General features: G+C 41.1%; 2 protein-coding genes across 4 annotated transcripts in view; one reads left to right on the top strand and one right to left on the bottom strand.

The window, feature by feature from the left end:
* Positions 1-629, bottom strand: part of LOC124268742 (tyrosine-protein kinase BAZ1B-like) — a 36,869-nt gene extending 36,240 nt beyond the window's left edge. The window contains 1 exon segment of the mRNA XM_046703772.1: positions 444-629. Coding sequence (XP_046559728.1) covers positions 444-556 — 113 coding nt within the window. The 5' untranslated portion in view covers positions 557-629.
* Positions 630-801: 172 nt separating this feature from the next.
* LOC124268741 overlaps positions 802-16,816 on the top strand; it is a 32,215-nt gene continuing 16,200 nt past the window's right edge. The window contains exons 1-7 of one of the 3 annotated variants that reach the window (XM_046703769.1): positions 802-853; positions 4,260-4,420; positions 9,067-9,250; positions 10,035-10,124; positions 13,896-13,982; positions 14,950-15,134; positions 16,625-16,727. In XM_046703769.1, coding sequence (XP_046559725.1) covers positions 4,260-4,420; positions 9,067-9,250; positions 10,035-10,124; positions 13,896-13,982; positions 14,950-15,134; positions 16,625-16,727 — 810 coding nt within the window. In that variant the 5' untranslated portion in view covers positions 802-853. Of the gene's footprint in view, positions 854-4,259; positions 4,421-9,066; positions 9,251-10,034; positions 10,125-13,222; positions 13,253-13,895; positions 13,983-14,949; positions 15,135-16,624; positions 16,728-16,816 lie in introns of those variants that run through there. The other 2 variants (XM_046703770.1, XM_046703771.1) reach the window with 2 other exon arrangements.

The following is a 16,816-nucleotide window of genomic DNA, read 5'->3' as shown; positions in this document are numbered from 1 at the left end:
TCAGAATCGTGTTTTGACAGCAGCAGACGACGCGATTTCGGCAGAATCTTGCAAACACAAAATGGCGGATCGCGGAAGGGTGTTGTTGAACTGCGCGTTATTGTGGTCAATCTGATAACAATGCTCAGATATAAATATGGCCAAATAACAGTTAAATGGTTAAAATTTAATATTTTAATACCACGTGATCACCATAGAGATGTAAACAATCACTCCACGCCGTTTTCGGCAGAATTTAGTACTTGAGATATTTTGGTCATTTACGGTCCGATTGTAGCAAATTTTGACTCACCGTTCAGTGTCTTGGATTCCAGCATGCATGCAAACTTTCATGACGATCGCGACATAAATGTGGAAAATATGATAAATTTATTATTTCTACAATGAAATCCATGCGCGCCGCCATATTGGATGCTGCAGATGGTCACTTGACAAAAGGATACGCTTTAGATCGGAACTGTTCCTTGGTGTGTGGGATGGTAAAAACGGCCTCCTCAGCCTTAATGTCATTTAAGGGCTTCAGACAGTTGAAAACCTTTTTACCTAGGAGAGGCATAATTAGTAAAATCCATGAAATTCTTCTAAATTTCACAGGTGTTTAAAATCTGGCGCGCACCGGCAGAGTACTCTTTCCCGCACTCCAATGTAATGTCACGTGACAAAATATTGATTATTTTAAAACGTTTTTATGATACAAAAACATTTTTTATAATGTATTCGTTCATGCCTGCCTAATTAATCACAACATTTAAAAAATACCGTGAATTTCATCAATATCGTATAAACGAGAGTGATAAATATGGCGGGAAATTGAAGAGGACAGGTGAAACAATCAGCTGGGTGGGACAAAGAGGTAAAGGAGAAGGCCCTAGCCACATGCGCAGCAGTCACGCTTAGTGCATTATTTCATTCAACATAGTGTTGACAAGGACATTTCATATTTTTCATATTAAAAATAGACAGTGTGACTCCGACATCTTTCAGAAACGTATGGATCTGAGCCAATATTTTGGTATAAACATCAGCTGTCAATATAGGGCCCTCAATATATACGTGATGGTGGTCGGGTAGCCTTGTGGGTGAAGCGTTTGTTTGTCACATAGAACACCAATGTTCTGTCCATTAGTTGTTACAATGTAGGAAAAACAGTCAAGGTGTGACCCATTGAATACCATAATATTATAAAAAAAGCCAGGGCTTTGACATGAAAGCTTGCCAAAAAGGTTGGGCAAGTTGTCAATACTATCTAAATAGAAAGATTTGCAACCTATCGGGCTTACACGAAAAAATTGGCTTGCTACGCGCTTGCCTTTTAATTACACAGAAGGGTTCATTGTTGGCACAGTTACTAAAGATGTGTACAAAACTGAAACCGAATGTAGTTATTGTAGAAGGGCGTGGAGTCATCCCACAGATGACATCCTTACCTTGTCAACTTGCTGACGGGGTTAACCTCTTTGGTCATGTGGACAAGGCGTCCTGACTTAGAAGGTCCATGGTTCAAATCCCAGCATGGGACCAGCACCTGTCCTAGTGTACGTTTTTATGAAGAGTTTGGCTAGTCTGTATACAGAACGTACATGGGGTACACATCTGTAGTACGGTACCTGTGCCGACAATGGTGTGACTGACCATGCTGAGTAATGAATACTTCCGTAAATGGGATCTGAATGTGCAGTAAATCTCCAAAATATTGGAAGATCCGGGTTAGATTTTGCCTCCAGTAACCCATGCTTGTCGTAAAAGGCGAATGATGGGATTGGGTGGTCAGGCTGGCTGACTTGATTGACACATATAACATGTCATTGTATCCCAGTTGTGTAGATCGATGATTATGCTGTTGATCACTAGATTGTCTGGTCCAGACCAGTGTGCGAAATAGTTTCCAATTTTTGCTTGCCAATCGGGCTAGCTATGCCTGAAAGTTACTAGCCCACAAAATAATTCAATAGGCTGAAAATTTGAATGTAGAAACTAAGCAAAAGATCACAAAAAGATAAAATATTATCAAAAACAAATAAGAAAACACATGGCTAAATTTCTGAAATATTGTGTTTATGCTCAAATTACTATATGATGATGAACATTTTTATCAGGCCATTTAAAGGTGTATTATAATTTAACAAGTTAGGAGAGAGTGATATATTTACAAAGTGACCACATGAAAATTCACTAGCCAATCGGGCCAGTGACTGTGGAGATTTACTGGCCCGACTGGAATTTTACTAGCAACAGGCACATTTGTGACAGGTTCACTTGTTCAATATATCAAACATACAAAATTTCCTCTTCAATAACCGGTCCGAACTGTCAGTACTCCCATTACTCTAAATGAAAAAAGCGTTGGCTCGTCGCCAGATCATCCATCATAATTCCAGTGATTTCCTGGCTGGAATATTGCTAAAAGCGGCATAAAGTCAATAAATGTTTTTGCTTGTTTGTCATTTGCGTAAGTGTCTTGTTTTGGTGATTAAATGTTATGTGCCTAAAAAATTAGGTGTGCCATAGAGGCACCGAGAACATTTTTATCCATGGCACGTTAATATATGGGGTATTTCAAACCCTGAAGATCCAGGTTAGAAGTGGTCATCAGCAACCCATGCTTGTCGTAAGAGGCACCAACAGGATCGGGTGGTCAGGCTCGCTGACTCTGTTGACACCTGTCATTGTATCCCAACTGCATAGATCTATGCTCATCCTGTTTATCACTGGATTGTCTGGTCCAGACTTAAATATTTACACACCTTGAGTCCTGTATTTGAGTGTCCCTGGGACTCATTTTCAGGGGTCCTGGACTAAAACTGGGGGGTCCCAGACACTTAAATATTATTATTAATACAATATTGTAATATTGTTGTAATTCAGTTACTGGTATTGTATTGCGTATCATGATCATCATCATGTTGCAGTAATTAATTTGCAAATGACACCATAACCCTAGTAGAAAACTTAGTGATAACTTAAATAAAATGAACACAGATGTTTAATGATACAGATTTATTACAACCTGAAAAGAACCATATAAACAATTACAATAATGCTTCATGCTAAATAACACTGACTAGTGTTACTGGTACTCAAAAACCCAAAAATTCTAAATCAAAATGAAACCACGATCTCTTGGAATAGCAACTTGATCACGCGAACTGTAACGATAAGAATATACGAATATTATGTTTACTTAATCAAAATTTTTACAAGAAGTATTTTCACTTTTTCTGTGCCCCTGTGGTCAAGCTAATAAATTTTGTTGTGTCAGTTGTTAATTTTTATGCATATAGGACGCGGAAATGCGTGTCCCGTAAATCCCTGTTTACGTATAGCTGGAATATTGCTGAGTGAGGCAACGAATAAACATTAGGCATTCCTTGTGATGCTATATATATTTTTCTGCATCCATTTGTATGTATGTGGATGCATGCTTCAAGGTCATGTAAAACCTTGAATTATTTGTTGCTGAACATTTTCTGCTTTTGAGTGCCATATAAGAACCAAAGCGTCTCACAGATGTCAAAGATTTGCTTTTGTCACACATATGCCGACTGGCTGCTTGAATGTGCGAACCTAAATTCTGTTCAACATGGAACTTATATGCTGTTCAAGGCATAGTTACATTAGTTGTGTGACGATTCATCAATACGCATCAATGCATCGATCCATGGGCCGCCGATACAGTGAATCGATACAAAGTTTTACATTGTCGTATATCCTGATACCATACTTCAAATGGGCCACGATACATCGATGTTTAACTTTGTATATTGCTGAATTGTGATATTTGTCAAGAAAAAAGACCTACTTTTATTTGATGATTAAAATATATGCTTACTTATTTTCCCTTCATAAGTAAACGTTTTCTCGGAAACTCTTGTGTCAAGAACTGTGTCAGACATAGCGCTCGCATGTTATTAACATTCACAAAGCCCGTGTATAAAGTTAATTATCTAGTTTCCGAATGAACATTGAAAAATGCTGGTGGAATTTGACGAAATACTTTAAAATGGTTTTGTTTTGATCTAAAGGTGTTTTATAGTTGGTGTTAGAATTAAAGATTTTAGCATCGTGATACGCATTGTATCGCCACCCATATATCAGGATTTTATCATATCGCAGCTTCAGTGCACAATACATTGGCAATATATCGTAGTGACTAAAATTTTAGTATGGTGATATATCGTATCGCAGGTTGCATGCCAATACCAGCACTAAGTTACATCCACTCACACAAAGGCTAATGACGATTGTGACATTATTTTCAGATGGGGGTGACGAACCTGTGGACAATTCTGGCTCCAGTGAAGCAGCACAAGCCTCTGTCATCCCTTCGAGGTCAGACCATCGCTGTGGACCTCAGCATCTGGGTGTGTGAGAACCAGTGTGTCAAGTCTATGCAGGGAGTGGTAGCCAGGCCGTATCTCAGGTCAGCTCATTTTCTCTACTAAAATCACTAGACTTAGGAGGAGTGAGTTTAGTTTTATGTTGCTTTTAGCAATATCCCAGCAATATGACAGCTGGGAATCCCAAAATAGGCTTCACACTTAGTGCCCATGTGGGGAATCGAACCCGGTTCTTCGGAATGTGAAGTTAATTTGAGTAGAGTGACTGAGGTGGTTTAACATTTTGTTTAGCGATGTTCTAGCAATGTCATGGCTGGGGACACCAGAAATAGGCTTCTTCACACATTGTGCCCAGGTTGGGAATTGAACCCAGGGTCTTTGGAACATCGAGTAAATGTTTTACTACTAGGCTACCCCACCGTCCTCTGTATCTTATATGGGCGTCGCCTGTAACATGGAGGCCGAGGGCTTGTATCTTATGGGCGGTGCTTGTAACATAGAGACCGAGGGCTTGCATCTTATGGGCGGTGCTTGTAACATGGAGACCGAGGGCTTGTATCTTATGGGCGTTGCTTGTAACATGGAGACCGAGGGCTTGTATCTTATGGGCGGTGCTTGTAACATGGAGGCCGAGGGCTTGTATCTTATGGGCGGTGCTTGTAACATGGAGACCGAGGGCTTGTATCTTATTGGCGGTGCCTGTAACATAGAGACCGAGGGCTTGTATGTGCAGAGTTGTGTCCAGTGGACATACTGGGAATCTGTTATGGGTTTGAATCCCAGTTAACTTTGATCATGTTTCTTGGTTGGTAACCTACCACTGGTTATAGGTTTGTCATATGAGACCTTCTTTCTTTCAGGCTTTCCTTCCACATTAAATGCTGTTACAAGCAACATGAATTCACTCTTGCGGTGGGGTAGCCTAGTGTTTAAGGCATTCACTTGTCACGTCGAAGACCCGGGTTCGATTACTTCACATTGACACAATGTGTGAAGCCCATTTCTGGTGTCCCCTGCCATGATATTGTGGACTACTGCTAACAGAGGCATAAAACCAAACTCACTCACTCACTCACTCACTCTTGTAGCCTTCTCACCGGCCCACTGGCCTGAGGCTACTAAATTATGCTGTGGACATGTCAAAATCCAGCAATGGGGCAGAGTTTCTCATAATACTGTTTCAGGGCTATATTTTGAAACCAGTTCTTTGGACTTCTTTTTTGTGACTAATTGGAACAAAAAGTGATGGACAGAAAATGTAAACAGAAAACTTTTTTTGTCTTGTTCTTGCAAGACTACATCCATGACGACTAATCAAATAAGGTTTACAATAACCTGCACCAGTTTTGAGGAAAACATGATTTTTGGTTGTCTTATGGGATGTCTGTCAGTGTTTTACAGGGCTTGTACGACTCCGGACTTATGAAATATGGTTTACTATAATCTTCTGCACTGGTCTGAGGAAAACATTATCAGCATGTTATAAGGTTGCCCCCAGTGATGTGTAATAATGTATAATGTCCTGAGAACAGCGTTTAAAATTCCAGCCTGCCCGACCGCCCGGAACGGTCTGTTTTCATGTCGGACAGTCAAATTTCAAAAGTAGCCTGTCCGGAGGTCTGGTAGATGTTTTAACCCCTAACAGTAAATATTTCATAATATCAGACACGTTCTCTTGTCGTCAGTTTGAGGTGTTAAGGTATTATGATAATTTATGTTAAACTATTTACAATTGGACAGTTCATTTTACAATAACCAAACACAACACATGTACTTTCAGTTAACCTAAACTCGGTGCATTGCCTGTTAGTGCTATGTTGTTCATTGCGATGCTTGCAAACAGTAAAGTATTCAGAAACCTGATTTTTGTTTTCATGTGTTGAAAACCGGACAGGCAAGTTTGTGTCTGGACTGGTAATTTTTTTAAGTTTCCAGTCCGGCTGTCTGGCTTGGAATTTTGGGAGTTTTAAACACTGCCTGAGATCCATAAGAGTCATTTCTGTCTCATTTGAATCTGGAGACCTCTTAAGTCTTTAAGTTGTAACATTAGGATTAAACCAAGTTCCCTATATTTTAATGGTTAATTCCAAACCCTGTTCTCAGTGTATCCCTTTTTATCCAATTTTATTTACAGTTAATGCATATGTTCCTGATAAAGCATGTGTTAAAGATATGGTCAGATTTGACCCATTTGATGTGATAAGACCCAGTCACCTACTTTGATAAGTGGCCCTGAACTCGGGTCAGATGCAGAAGCCAGGCTTTACTGCTTGTTTTATGGAAAGGGCTTCTATTGGTGACTTAATAGTGTAGAGTTCCAGTCCTTTGGCACTCCAGAATCTTATGATTGTGGATTTGAATCCCTGTTGGGGTGGTAGGGTAGCCTCACGGTTAAAGCGTCTGCTCCTCATGCAGAAGACCCAGGTTCGATTTCCACATGGGTACAATGTGTGAAGCCCATTTCTGGTGTCCCCACTGTGATATTGCTGGAATATTGCTAAAAAGCGGCGTAAAACCTCACTCACTCAGGTGTCTAGCTTTGTGGGTTTCACCTGCATCACTTCAGGCTTTACTGCTGACGCTGTACGTCATAGAACTGGATTACCTTTAAGACCAGGGTTCAACCAAGCACACCCACTCACTTGCTTGATAAGTGTCCCTGAGCTGATGTCTTGAGTTAATATGCCTCGCTCGAGTATTCGGTGAATCAAACAATATCCCATCATGAATTGTTTTGTTATTTCCAATCACTAGAATTGAATATTCATTGTACTTAATGTTGATAATATTGTAGGCACTGGTCATTGTCATGACACATTAACACTGTCAGTATTCTCAATACATTTGAAAGAATTTATCTTGTTATCGTTTCACTGAAAATAATGAATATATAACTTGCTGACTTTGTTGCCCAATATTTGTAATATTTATCAGATACCCGTTAAGATCTGTGTTAGAGTTGGTCTTCAGTAACCCATGCTTGTCGTAAGAGGCGACTAACGTGATTGGGTGGTCAGGCTCGATGTCATCGTATCCCAATTGCGTAGATCAATGTTCATGATGTTGATTGCTGGATTGTCTGGTCCAGACTCGATTATTTACAGACCACCGCCCTATAGCTGGAATATTGCTGAGTGCGGCTTAAAAACCTAAACTCACTCACTCATTAAACTCACTAATCGTTGCAGCCCAACTAGGGTCAGATAAAGGGGTGAGATATTTACAAGATACTGCAGCTTATAGTCTGTTTGCAGTGAAAACATACCGATGAATTTCACTTTAAACAAAAACGTAAATCAAATAAAGTGAAATTAGAAGTGTGAATCCTTATGATTTTACCTTGCCAACTGAACATTTAAATCTCAGAATTTTATTCAACTTAGGATAAAAGTTGTTTAACAAACGATCATAGTTTCAAATCACTATTATTGGTTTGTATTACAAGGGGGTATGCACATTAAATGAAACACCGAGAACAAGTAGGGTTGATCTAAGTTAACGCTCATCACGTACTACACGTGCATTTGTATCACTGTTCCAATTACTGTGTTTACTCCCTTGTATTACAAACCAATAATAGCGATTTGAATCGATGATTGTCTGTTAAACAACTTTTATCCTTAGTTGAATAAAATTCTGAAATTTAAATGTTTAATTGGCAAGGTAAAATTATGAGGATTCGCAATCTTAATTTCACTTTATTTGATTTACTTTTTGTTTAAAGTAAAATTCATCGGTACGTTTTCACTGCAAACAGACTATAAATGGGGACATGTTTGGCCCTGTTATCAGCAGGCTTACAACTCACTGTGCAGAGTTACGTCCCTTAGGCATGCATCCTGGTCGTTTTCATGGCCCATGTGCACCATTCCTCATGGTTTTTACCACAGTGGTAATTGTCTGAGACCTGCATCAATTTGAACCTTCCTCTGACATTGAACTGACCTTCCGTGTTACAAATGACAATTGTTCAAACTGATGTTAAGGGTGGTGGGCTGGCCGAGTGGTTGATGCGTACACTTATCACTTTAAAGACCGGGGTTCGATTCCCCACATGGACAATGTGTGAAGCCCATTTCTTGTGTCCCCAGCTGGGATATTGCTGGAATATTGTTACAAGCGGCGTAAAACTTAACTCACTCACTCAATTGTCATGCATTTCTGAGTGATAATGGATTAGTTATAACAGAAGAGGAGTTCACATCAAGGTCTAGGTTATACAGGGATTTACAGGACGTGAATTCCTGCGTGCTATACTCATAAAAATCGACAATAGACGCTAACAAAATTTCTTAGCGTGTCCACACGGACGCAGAAAAAGTACAAATATTTTTGCAAAAATTTCAATCAAGTAACAATAAGTTTTCACTGAGTTTGCTGCTAGCTGGGTTATGGTATCATTTGCAATATAATTACTGTAACAATGTAATGATCAATACAATAACAGTAACTGAATTACAACAATATTACAACACAGTATTAATAATAATATTTAAGTGTCTTCTTCTTCTTAACATGGGAACACTTGTATCAATTTTGTAGTCCAGGACCCCTGAAAATTAAGAGTTCGCGTCACTGGGACCCTCAAATACAGGACTCGCGGTAAATCCCTGGTAATATATATATATATATCCCTGCTTTTAAAGTGATAATGGATTATTTAGAACACGTATTATTGAAAACTCACTCAAACAATGTTAAACCCAAGCCATTCACCTGTTTTCTTCAGGAACCTGTTTTTTCGAGTCAGCTACCTGACCCAGCTGGGGGTGAAGCTGGTGTTCGTGATCGAGGGTGCGGCACCACAGCTGAAATGGCAAGAGATGAGGAGGCGCCAGCAGGCTCTGGGGCGGGGCAGAGGGGGACGTGCAGGCAGAGGGGGGCGCTCCAACTTCAATGCCCGACTGAGAGAGGTAGGTTGTACGTCCCAGTTTTCTAGTTTGTTGATTGTAACCATGACGATCATTCAGAGATTGAACATTGTATGATGTCACAATCAGCAATATTCTAGCCTGCACTTACAGATATTCCTACCATTTTGGTCACTGGTTGGTTGTTAGGTTACATGTCAGTTATCAGCTAACAATCTACACTTGCTCGTACAGCCAGGGAGCTAAAGACATGTACATTGATGTTACTTTGGCGCTTGAAACAACTCTTTGTCTTTCTGATAAACAGTTGGAGATTTTACCATGTGTTTCAGGTCTCTTCTCGACCTGATGAAAATGTCAAAGTGAAAAAACCCATGCTTGTTGTAGACTCGCTGGCTTGGTTGACACATGTCATCGATTCCCAATTGCGCAGATCGGTGCTCATGCTGTTGATCACTGGATTGTCTGGTCCAGACTCGATTATTTACAGACCACCGCTATATAGCTGGAATATTGCTGAGTGAGGCGTAAAACTAAACTCACTCACTCAAAGTGAAAAACCTCTTCATCTCAGAATTACTATTAACAATAATCTATACACTTATGATAATGCTTCTCTATCCTCAACCCGACCCCCCCACCTCCCACCCCTCACCAGACAAAGAATTTCATAAACATGACACAATCTTTCATGACATCATGACATACAACAGTAAAGAGTATGACTCATGGATAATGGTTCTATTAATTAATAAATAGGTCATCTCTACAAGATATAGTTTGATAAGTTTCTTTTAGATGCAGTTATTGATAATCCATATTTCAGTGCTGCCAGCTTTTGGATCTGCTTGGAATCCCTTACATTCACAGTCGTGGTGAGGCGGAGGCCATGTGTGCTGCCCTCGATGCTGCAGGGGTGAGTCAGATAGATCTTAGGTGGGGGCAGGGGCTCCTGAAAGACGAGGGAGGCGGAGGCCATGTGTGCTGCCCTCGATGCTGCAGGGGTGAGTCAGATAGTCTTAGGTGGGGCAGGGGCTCCTGAAAGAGAGGGAGGCGGGGCCATGTGTGCTGCCCTCGATGCTGCAGGGGTGAGTCAGATAGATCTTAGGTGGGGCAGGGGCTCCTTAAAGACGAGGGAGGCGGGGGCCATGTGTGCTGCCCTCGATGCTGCAGGGGTGAGTCAGATAGATCTTAGGTGGGGCAGGGGCTCCTGAAAGACGAGGGAGGCGGAGGCCATGTGTGCTGCCCTCGATGCTGCAGGGGTGAGTCAGATAGATCTTAGGTGGGGGCAGGGGCTCCTTAAAGACGAGGGAGGCGGGAGCCATGTGTGCTGCCCTCGATGCTGCAGGGGTGAGTCAGATAGTCTTAGGTGGGGGCAGGGGCTCCTTAAAGACGAGGGAGGCGGGGAGCCATGTGTGCTGCCCTCGATGCTGCAGGGGTGAGTCAGATAGTCTTAGGTGGGGGCAGGGGCTCCTTAAAGAGCGAGGGAGGCGGGGGGCCATGTGTGCTGCCCCTCGATGCTGCAGGGGTGAGTCAGATAGTCTTAGGTGGGGGCAGGGGCTCCTTAAAGACGAGGGAGGCGGAGGCCATGTGTGCTGCCCTCGATGCTGCAGGGGTGAGTCAGATAGTCTTAGGTGGGGGCAGGGGCTCCTTAAAGACGAGGGAGGCGGAGGCCATGTGTGCTGCCCTCGATGCTGCAGGGGTGAGTCAGATAGTCTTAGGTGGGGGCAGGGGCTCCTTAAAGATGAGGGAGGCGGGGGCCATGTGTGCTGCCCTCGATGCTGCAGGGGTGAGTCAGATAGATCTTAGGTGTGGGGCAGGGGTCTCCTTAAAGATAGACGGCTTCTGTCAAAATCGATTGGTGTCGTTAGGGGCTCTATTTGTATAATGACTTATCCAAATTGATCCCATTTCTGTGTTTTTTACCTCGATATTTAATCATGTCATGTAAAAATCTGTTTGTATTCTCAAAACAGTGTTGGCCCATACGTTTTCACATGCAATACAGCAATTAATACTCCCTTGTTGTAACCCGTGTTAGGTGGTATAAACCTACACACATGTTATTTGTCATCATTCACTTGATGGTCAGTTAATGAATTTATAACAGGTATAATTAGTGGTAACACACTTAGATTACCCGGACAAAGGTTCCCATTTGGCATTTCTTGTGTCTGAGTAAATATTCAACATTATAAACATCGATCAAAGGATTAACCGATAACACGCTGATTGATTAATTACTTTTATCTTACACAGCGGGATTGTCAAAAGGTAGTGTTTATGTATGTAGATTTACTAATCTATACTGAATACACTCTGTCGTGTCGTTGTCTGCGTAATAACAACGTACTTCTTTCAAAGGATTAACCGGCAATACATTGATTGATTGCCCATTATTGGCTAACTAAATTACTGTTTTTAAAGAAAGGCGGACATTACGCAATTAGTTGCCAGGTGTGCTATCTTGGGTGACCAATGAGACTATACACCAATACCTGAAAAGATTTATCACTTTTTCGTATATTAAACTGTTAAAAGACACATCATTTGGAACAGTTTTGTGGATATTGATGGATACATTCCTCGAACAAGGTAATGGCCTGATATTGTTTAATCTGTTTTAATTTTAATATTTGCATTTTGTTTTTATTCATTTGTCGTAGCATTCAACAGAATCATTGTTTTCGCCATGAAGTGTAATGAGACAGACAACATGCACTAGGGTGTGTGTGCGAATTATGATTCACATTGGCAAACTATAAAATGTCTAGATATTACAGTTCTGTTATAAATTCACTATAAGTATCAGTAGATCGTCTGCTTTTTTTTTAGTTTTAAAATGCATACAAGTGTGATAATAAACTAATTAGGATTATAAGACCAAATATAAAGACGCACATTGACTAGTATCTACATACTGGCGAGTGGGTATTAACCATGGGAATGTAGCAAGAAATTTATCGCGCAGTATTGTGACTTCGACCCCCACCTCGTTTCCGTGGAAGAAATCGTTATGTTATGAGTTGTGTCATGCAAAATCCGTTTGGTCATGATTCCAATACATATTTAACTACGAGTAGAAAGTAGTCTTGATTTTCTAACTTGATGAAAACAAACTATAATCTCATTAATTCTAACAGATTTTTTTATTTTTAAAATGGCGGCCACTTCTGTCGGGAACTTCCGCCAGTCTGAGGATAAATGGTATTTAGGGTTTGTTTTCACCGAGTTACTAAAATCAAAACTACTTTTCTACTGGTAGTAAAATATGTATTTTATTGATGGCCAATAGGATTTTGCATGACATAGCATATATCATAACAATTTCTCTCGTGGGCAGCGAGGTGGGTGTCAATATAATACTACTTACAATATTATTGTTACTCGACCACAACCTCACTTCCGAGGAAGAAATCGTTATGTTACAAGTTGTGTCATAGAAAATCTTTATGGTCATCAATCATATGCATATTTTACTACAACTAGTAAGTAGTTTTGATTCTTTAACTTCCGTGAAGCGCTTTAAAACACAAGTAAGATATCGTTTCAGGCTTCCACAGCGCTCGCTTAGCACTCACAAACATAACCCTTTTAGCACGAACTGCGGGTCCTGTGGAAATCTGTGCATGGGGACACCATCGCCCGACCCCTAGGAGCAATTGACGACAAAGCAACGATTCGGGCATGTCGTCGTTGATGTCGAGAAATCATCAAAATGATGAGCGTGCTACACATTTTCTATGCAACTAACTGAAAATCGTTCCTCATATGACGTCACTGCAGTGCTCTGGCGACAGAGTTACGTAACCTGTCTGTGGTTTCGTTGGCGGGTGAGAGGGAAGCAGGCGACTTTTTGGCCACTTTTAATCGCTCGGTATTAATTAACCACAAGTTTTTAAAGAATAAATTTGGTGTTCCGCATAAGACTAACCACAAATCTTTCATATGTAATGGTTAAAAGAGTAACAAAAAACAAAGTTTATTGGTTCTTTAAAGACGAGGGAGGCGGAGGCCATGTGTGCTGCCCTCGATGCTGCAGGGGTGAGTCAGATAGTCTTAGGTGGGGGCAGGGGCTCCTTACAGACGAGGGAGGCGGAGGCCATGTGTCCTGCTCTCGATGCTGCAGGGGTGAGTCAGATAGTCTTAGGTGGGGGCAGGGGCTCCTTACAGACGAGGGAGGCGGGAGCCATGTGTGCTGCCCTCGATGCTGCAGGCGTGAGTGAGATAGTCTTAGGTGGGGGCAGGGGCTCCTTAAAGATGAGCCTAGTGGTTAAAGCCTTCGCTCGTCAGGCTGAAGACCCGGGTTCGATTCCCCACATAGGTACAATGTGTGAAGCTCATTTTTGGTGTCCCCACCATGATATTGCTGGAATATTGCTAAAAGCGGAGTAAAACTAAATTCACTCACCTATTTGGAGGATTATCTCCCCTTGCAAACACATTACTAGTTTGGGATGGATTACGAATAATTGAAAACCAACATGTCTTGGCAGTATGATTTTCCACCCTTATATTAAATGTTGGGAGCTGTGGGGTGGCTTGGTGGTATACTGAAGGCGGAGGTTTGATGCCGAACTTGGGGATAGTTGGTGAAACCCTTTTCTGGTATCAGTTTCTGTTGTTTCCGAAACCCAACTCACTGTATTAAGTGTTTGTGTTGTAGAGAGCCTCATTGTGGTTTCAGCTTGTCGATGCATGCATCACAGACGATGGAGATGTGTTCCTGTATGGAGCTCGCACAGTGTACAAGAACTTCACCATGAACAGCAAGGTGGGGACTTCACTGACAGTAGAGTGATTGTTTATTCAAATACACCCAGGTTTTAAGAGGCCTTCAGGTTCAATATGTGAAAGAAAGTTTATATATAGATGTTGCTGTTCTGATAGTCTGTCTCACAGTCCCTGAACCACATTATTTTCCCTACTGCCTAGCCCTCTCTGCAATGCTGGTGTCCCCCACCCTGATATTGCTGGAATATTGCTAAAAGTGGCGTAAAACCATATAGTACTCACTTACTCACTATCTGCAATGCTAAAGCCCTAAATGAAGCAAGTCTGATTTCCTCAGATTCAGGAATCTCTGATCTCCCTTGGGCTCCTTTTCAATTTGAATGGGTATATATGTTACAATTAAACTATAGTCTAAGCGTTAGTCTACCGTTCTGAAAATGTTCCAAGATAGTGTGTTGATAAAGTACTCTTCCTGACCAGTCCGATCATTGCCTTAAATGTAGGCCTTAATCAAAATATTCAGTTTGTATGATTCATAAATCAACATAATTAACAGTCTACAGCAGTAATTGTATAAAATAGAATCACAAAACATAGAATATTAGATAAACAGAAGCTAACTTATACATTGATTAAATTTACAATGGCGGTTTTGTTCTAAGAAAGCAATTTCATAGTTAATTAATTCAGTTTCATTGAGGCCTGGTTTGAAAAGTGATCAGTGTTTCAAGGGAATTCTTTGCATATTGTGTTTTAGGATGTCCACTGAGGATGTGATATTGTTTTTTAGGATGTCCACTGAATTTGTGATATGTTAAGTAGGTGGGGTAGCCTAGTGGTTAAAGCGTTCACTCATCTTGTGAAGCCCTGGGTTCGATTCCTCACATGGGTACAATGTGTGAAGCCCATTTCTGGTGTCCCCCGTCCTGCTGGAACTAAAAACGGCGTAACACTAAACTCACTCATATTTAAATTGTTACATTTGTTCCGACGTGATCTTTGTTCAGGACCCTCATGTTGAGAGCTACAGCATGGCTGCCATTGAACAGGACCTGGGGATATCGCGGGAGTCACTGGTGGGTGTGGCACTACTCCTGGGGTGTGACTACCTGCCCGGAGGGGTCCCTGGGGTGGGAGTTGACCGGGTCATCAAGTATCTCCAGTCTCTCAAAGGTGTGGATATACTCAAAAGGTTAGACAATGTCTGGCATCAGTATTAATGTGGGGTGAGGTGAGGTGAAATTGGGTTTAACGTCGTGCTTGAGAATATTTCGCTCATATGACGACGTGCATGCGTGTGTATGTGTATGTGGGGCTGCTTGTACTAGCCCAGACTGAAGCTGGTTTTATAGTGCTAGCTCACTGAGATACCATGCCACAGTGAAGCATGAATACCCCACTCAGACACATTATACTGACTCCGAGCCGACTAGTCCTTGTTGTACCCATTAATGCCGAACGCCAGGCAGGGACCAACAAGTACCATATTTTAACGTCTTTTGGTATGACGCAGTCGGGGATCGAACATGCGACCTTCCGCTCTCCGGGCGGACGCTCTAACCACTACACCACCGAGGCGGTCAGTATTAATGTGGGAGTAGAATTCCTGTATGTTGAGGATGGTACCAGAATGCATTTTGATATCACATGTATCAAAATAAGGCCATTTTTAAAATGCTAAGGCTTAACACATATATTGACATGTGTTATATTGACATTTTCGTCGTGTTCTGAGACATTTCCTTGTTTGAACCAAGAAGATATTTATACAGATAATTTCGAATTGGCTCTATATTGTTAGGTGGAAGCAAAATTTTTGGTAAACAGCAACTATTTTTCTTCCACTGGTCTAAAAATAAAGCGTATTAGATTATCAGCTTGTTTTCATATTGGCCTGGTTTTTACATCAATTTTCTCTGATGTGCATTTTCAGAGAAACATAATTTGAGTATTTTCAGACATTGTATCAATGAAGAATCATCACATATAAATACTGTTTAAGGCAAATAGGTGTGTGCATTCAAATGGTCTCTCTAGTCCACCTTAGGGGCTGTGGGGTGGTCTAGTGGTTAAAACGTTCGCTCGTTACGCTTAAGACCTGGCAGGGTTCGAAATACCCCATATATTAGTGTGCCATGGCACGGTAAATACAGAAATGGCACAGCTAAAAAATGTTCTCGGTGCCCTTTTGAGACGCCTAAGTTTTTAAGAGACATAATTCACATTTAGTCATTTAATCCCCCAAACAATTATTTTTTTTCCAAATTGAATAATACCATACATATTTGAATGCTCATAAACCCATTTCTTTATTTAACAATAAATTTCAAATGATCATCATTGTCATTTATTCTAAAAATATGTGGGCCTACTCGATTTCAGAAAGGTACACTTAAAATATTTGTCTGGTGCCCTAAGGCACACTTAGAAAAAAAAGTATTTCTATCCCTGCCTGGGTTTGATTCACCACATGGGTACAATTCCCCAGCCATGATATTGCTGGAATATTGCTAAAAGCGGCATAAAACTAAACTGACTGACTGACTCACTAGTCCACCTCACTGTAGCAGGCATGAGAGATTAGCAGGCTGGGTTCTTTAAATGTTACCTTGTGAGATTCAGTGCAGAAGCATGAATGGATAGTGAATCAGTCGGTAATATTGCTATTTCGTGTACGTTCAGGTTTCTTCAGTGGGGACAGATGACAGTCAGTCAGTGTGTCAGCAAGATTGAGATTTTTATCCGACAAAAATCTCTTGCAACACAAGATTTCCCCCAGTCACAGGTGAGCTTCAACACAATTCATGTTCATCATTGGGATAATTGTAAAAGGTGCAGCAAAAATATCGGGTTTTAAATCAAATTGTTTGTCAT

Source organism: Haliotis rubra, unplaced genomic scaffold, assembly GCF_003918875.1.
Source record: "Haliotis rubra isolate DU_JTF1 unplaced genomic scaffold, ASM391887v1 Scf14, whole genome shotgun sequence".
Lineage (NCBI taxonomy): Eukaryota > Metazoa > Mollusca > Gastropoda > Lepetellida > Haliotidae > Haliotis > Haliotis rubra.
Note: the sequence above shows the minus strand (reverse complement) of the source record. Positions and strands in the feature narration are given on the sequence as shown.